General features: G+C 48.6%; 1 protein-coding gene and 1 non-coding gene across 2 annotated transcripts; both read right to left on the bottom strand.

Moving 5' to 3' along the window:
- Positions 1-227: 227 nt before the first annotated feature.
- On the bottom strand, positions 228-301 carry trnac-aca. Its single transcript has one exon. It is a non-coding gene; the product is annotated as a tRNA-Cys (tRNA).
- Positions 302-482: 181 nt separating this feature from the next.
- Positions 483-1,244, bottom strand: LOC109919792 (zinc finger protein 774-like). The gene has a single exon (XM_020519818.1). It carries the CDS (start codon positions 1,242-1,244, stop codon positions 483-485), a length of 762 nt encoding a protein of 253 aa, XP_020375407.1.
- Positions 1,245-2,091: the final 847 nt, after the last annotated feature.

Below are 2,091 nucleotides of genomic sequence, written 5' to 3' on the forward strand. Positions count from 1 at the left end.
TTAGCACAGCCAATCCACCTACCCTGCACATCTTTGGACTGTGGGATGAAACCGGAGCACCCGGAGGAAACCCACGCAGACATTGGGAGAATATGCAAACTCCACACAGACAGTCGCCCAAGGCTGGAATTGAACCCAGGTCAGGCAGCAGTGCTAACCACTGAGCCACCGTGCCGCCCCATTGAAAAGGAGTAGTTTGGAAGTGTAAAGAAATTGTGAAATGCACTTGCGCCAGGTAGGAGTCGAACCTACAAATCTCCTGATCTGTAGTCAGGCGCGTTTTCCATTGCGCCACTGGCCCTGCCTTATAGAGTTTATTCGCACTTAACTTAAACAAACTCTAATTGTTAATCGTTCAGGAGATTCACAGCAGCAAAACAGCAGGGTCAAGTCCCTGCAGTTACGTATGAACCTGCTGGTGGATCTGCAGTAATCACAAATGAGTAAAACCCTGCCCACACACGGCAGCAAGAAAATGGCTTCTACGCTGTGTGAATTTGCTGGTGTTTGAGCAGATCACTGCTGCTTTTAAAGCTCTCCTCACAGTCACAGCACTTAAAAGGTCTCAGATCAGAGTGAACACGTTGGTGACTCTGCAGGTTGGATGACTGAGTGAATCTCTTCCCACATTCCGAGCAGATGAAAGGCTTCTCCCCAGTATGAACTAGCTGGTGTTTAGTGAGGTGAGATGATCGCCTGAACCCAGAACCACAGTGAGAGCATCTGAACGGTCTCTCATCAGTGTGGACACGTTGATGGGACATCAGTTCCCCAGAACTTTTATAACACTTCTCACAATCTGGGCATTTAAAGGGTCTCTCACCCGTGTGAACTCGCTGATGTATTAGCAGGTGGGATGAGTGAGTGAATCCCATTCCACACTCGGAGCACTTGAAGGGTCTCTCATCAGTGTGAACAGGTTGATGGCGCAGTAGTTGCTGGGAACTTTTGTAACACTTCCCACATGCTAGGCATTTGAAAGGCTTCTCATCAGAGTGGACACGTTGGTGTGAAGCAAGGTGGGTTTGCTGAGTGAATCCTTTCCCACACTCAGAGCAGGTGAATGGTCTCACTCCAGTGTGAATGCGCTGGTGTCTCAGCAAGACAGCTAACTGAGCGAATCCCTTTGCACACACAGAACAACTGAACGGTCTCTCACCCGTATGACTACGCCGATGTATCTCCAGTTCAGATGGGATTTTGAATCCCTTCCCACAGTCCTCACATTTCCACGGTTTCTCCATGGTGGGGATGTCCTTGTGTTTCTCCAGGCTTGACAATCAGCTAAAGCATTAGCCGCACGCAGTACATATGTACAGTTTCTCCTTGTTGTGAACAGTGTCACATTAATGCTCTTCCAGTGCACTGAAATATTCTCACCAAAGTATGCATGTGTATCTTGGATTTTCTCAGTCACACTGATGTACTTCCACAGACAGAACATTTAAAGGATGATAATGCTCATGTCTCGACAAAACAAGTGACTGTGGTAGATCTGATGTTTGGTTTCAGCTTGTCTGCAAATTCTCCCCTTCTAGCAGGCAGGAAAGTGTACAAAATTCATAACTGTAAGCACAGGACATAAGTTCACAACAGGCAACTGTGCTCTGTACAGAACAGTTTCTCTTCTCTTGATCCTCCAAAACAGGAAATCTCTACTCCACACACTCTGGCTGGCTCCTGCCCTGAAATCTAAATCCATCGCACCATCTCCAAGATTTGCTTCCACCAGTCCCAATCTCCTACACTAGTTGGTGACAATTCTCCCGCACCTTGTGTGCAGAATAATAAATTTTTGATCATAAGGACCTGGAGAAGCCGAAAGAGCAGCTGCCGTTCGGAAAATCCTGTACCGGTATGTTCGCACTCGGGGTTTGGGGGGGGGGGGGGGCGGTCTTCAGAAAGCCTCCCTGAGCAATGCTAACTACTCCCTGCCTCTCCGCTGGCCCGGCCGCTTGTTTCTGGGACAACAAGGTGCAGGGCTGAATGAACACAGCAGGCCAAGCAGCATCATAGGAGCAGAGAGGCTGACGTTTCAGGCCTAGACCCTTCATCAGAAAAGGGGGAGGGGAAGGGGGTTCTGAAATAAAT

This window comes from Rhincodon typus, unplaced genomic scaffold, assembly GCF_021869965.1.
Source record: "Rhincodon typus isolate 14 unplaced genomic scaffold, sRhiTyp1.1 hic_rhity00010218, whole genome shotgun sequence".
Lineage (NCBI taxonomy): Eukaryota > Metazoa > Chordata > Chondrichthyes > Orectolobiformes > Rhincodontidae > Rhincodon > Rhincodon typus.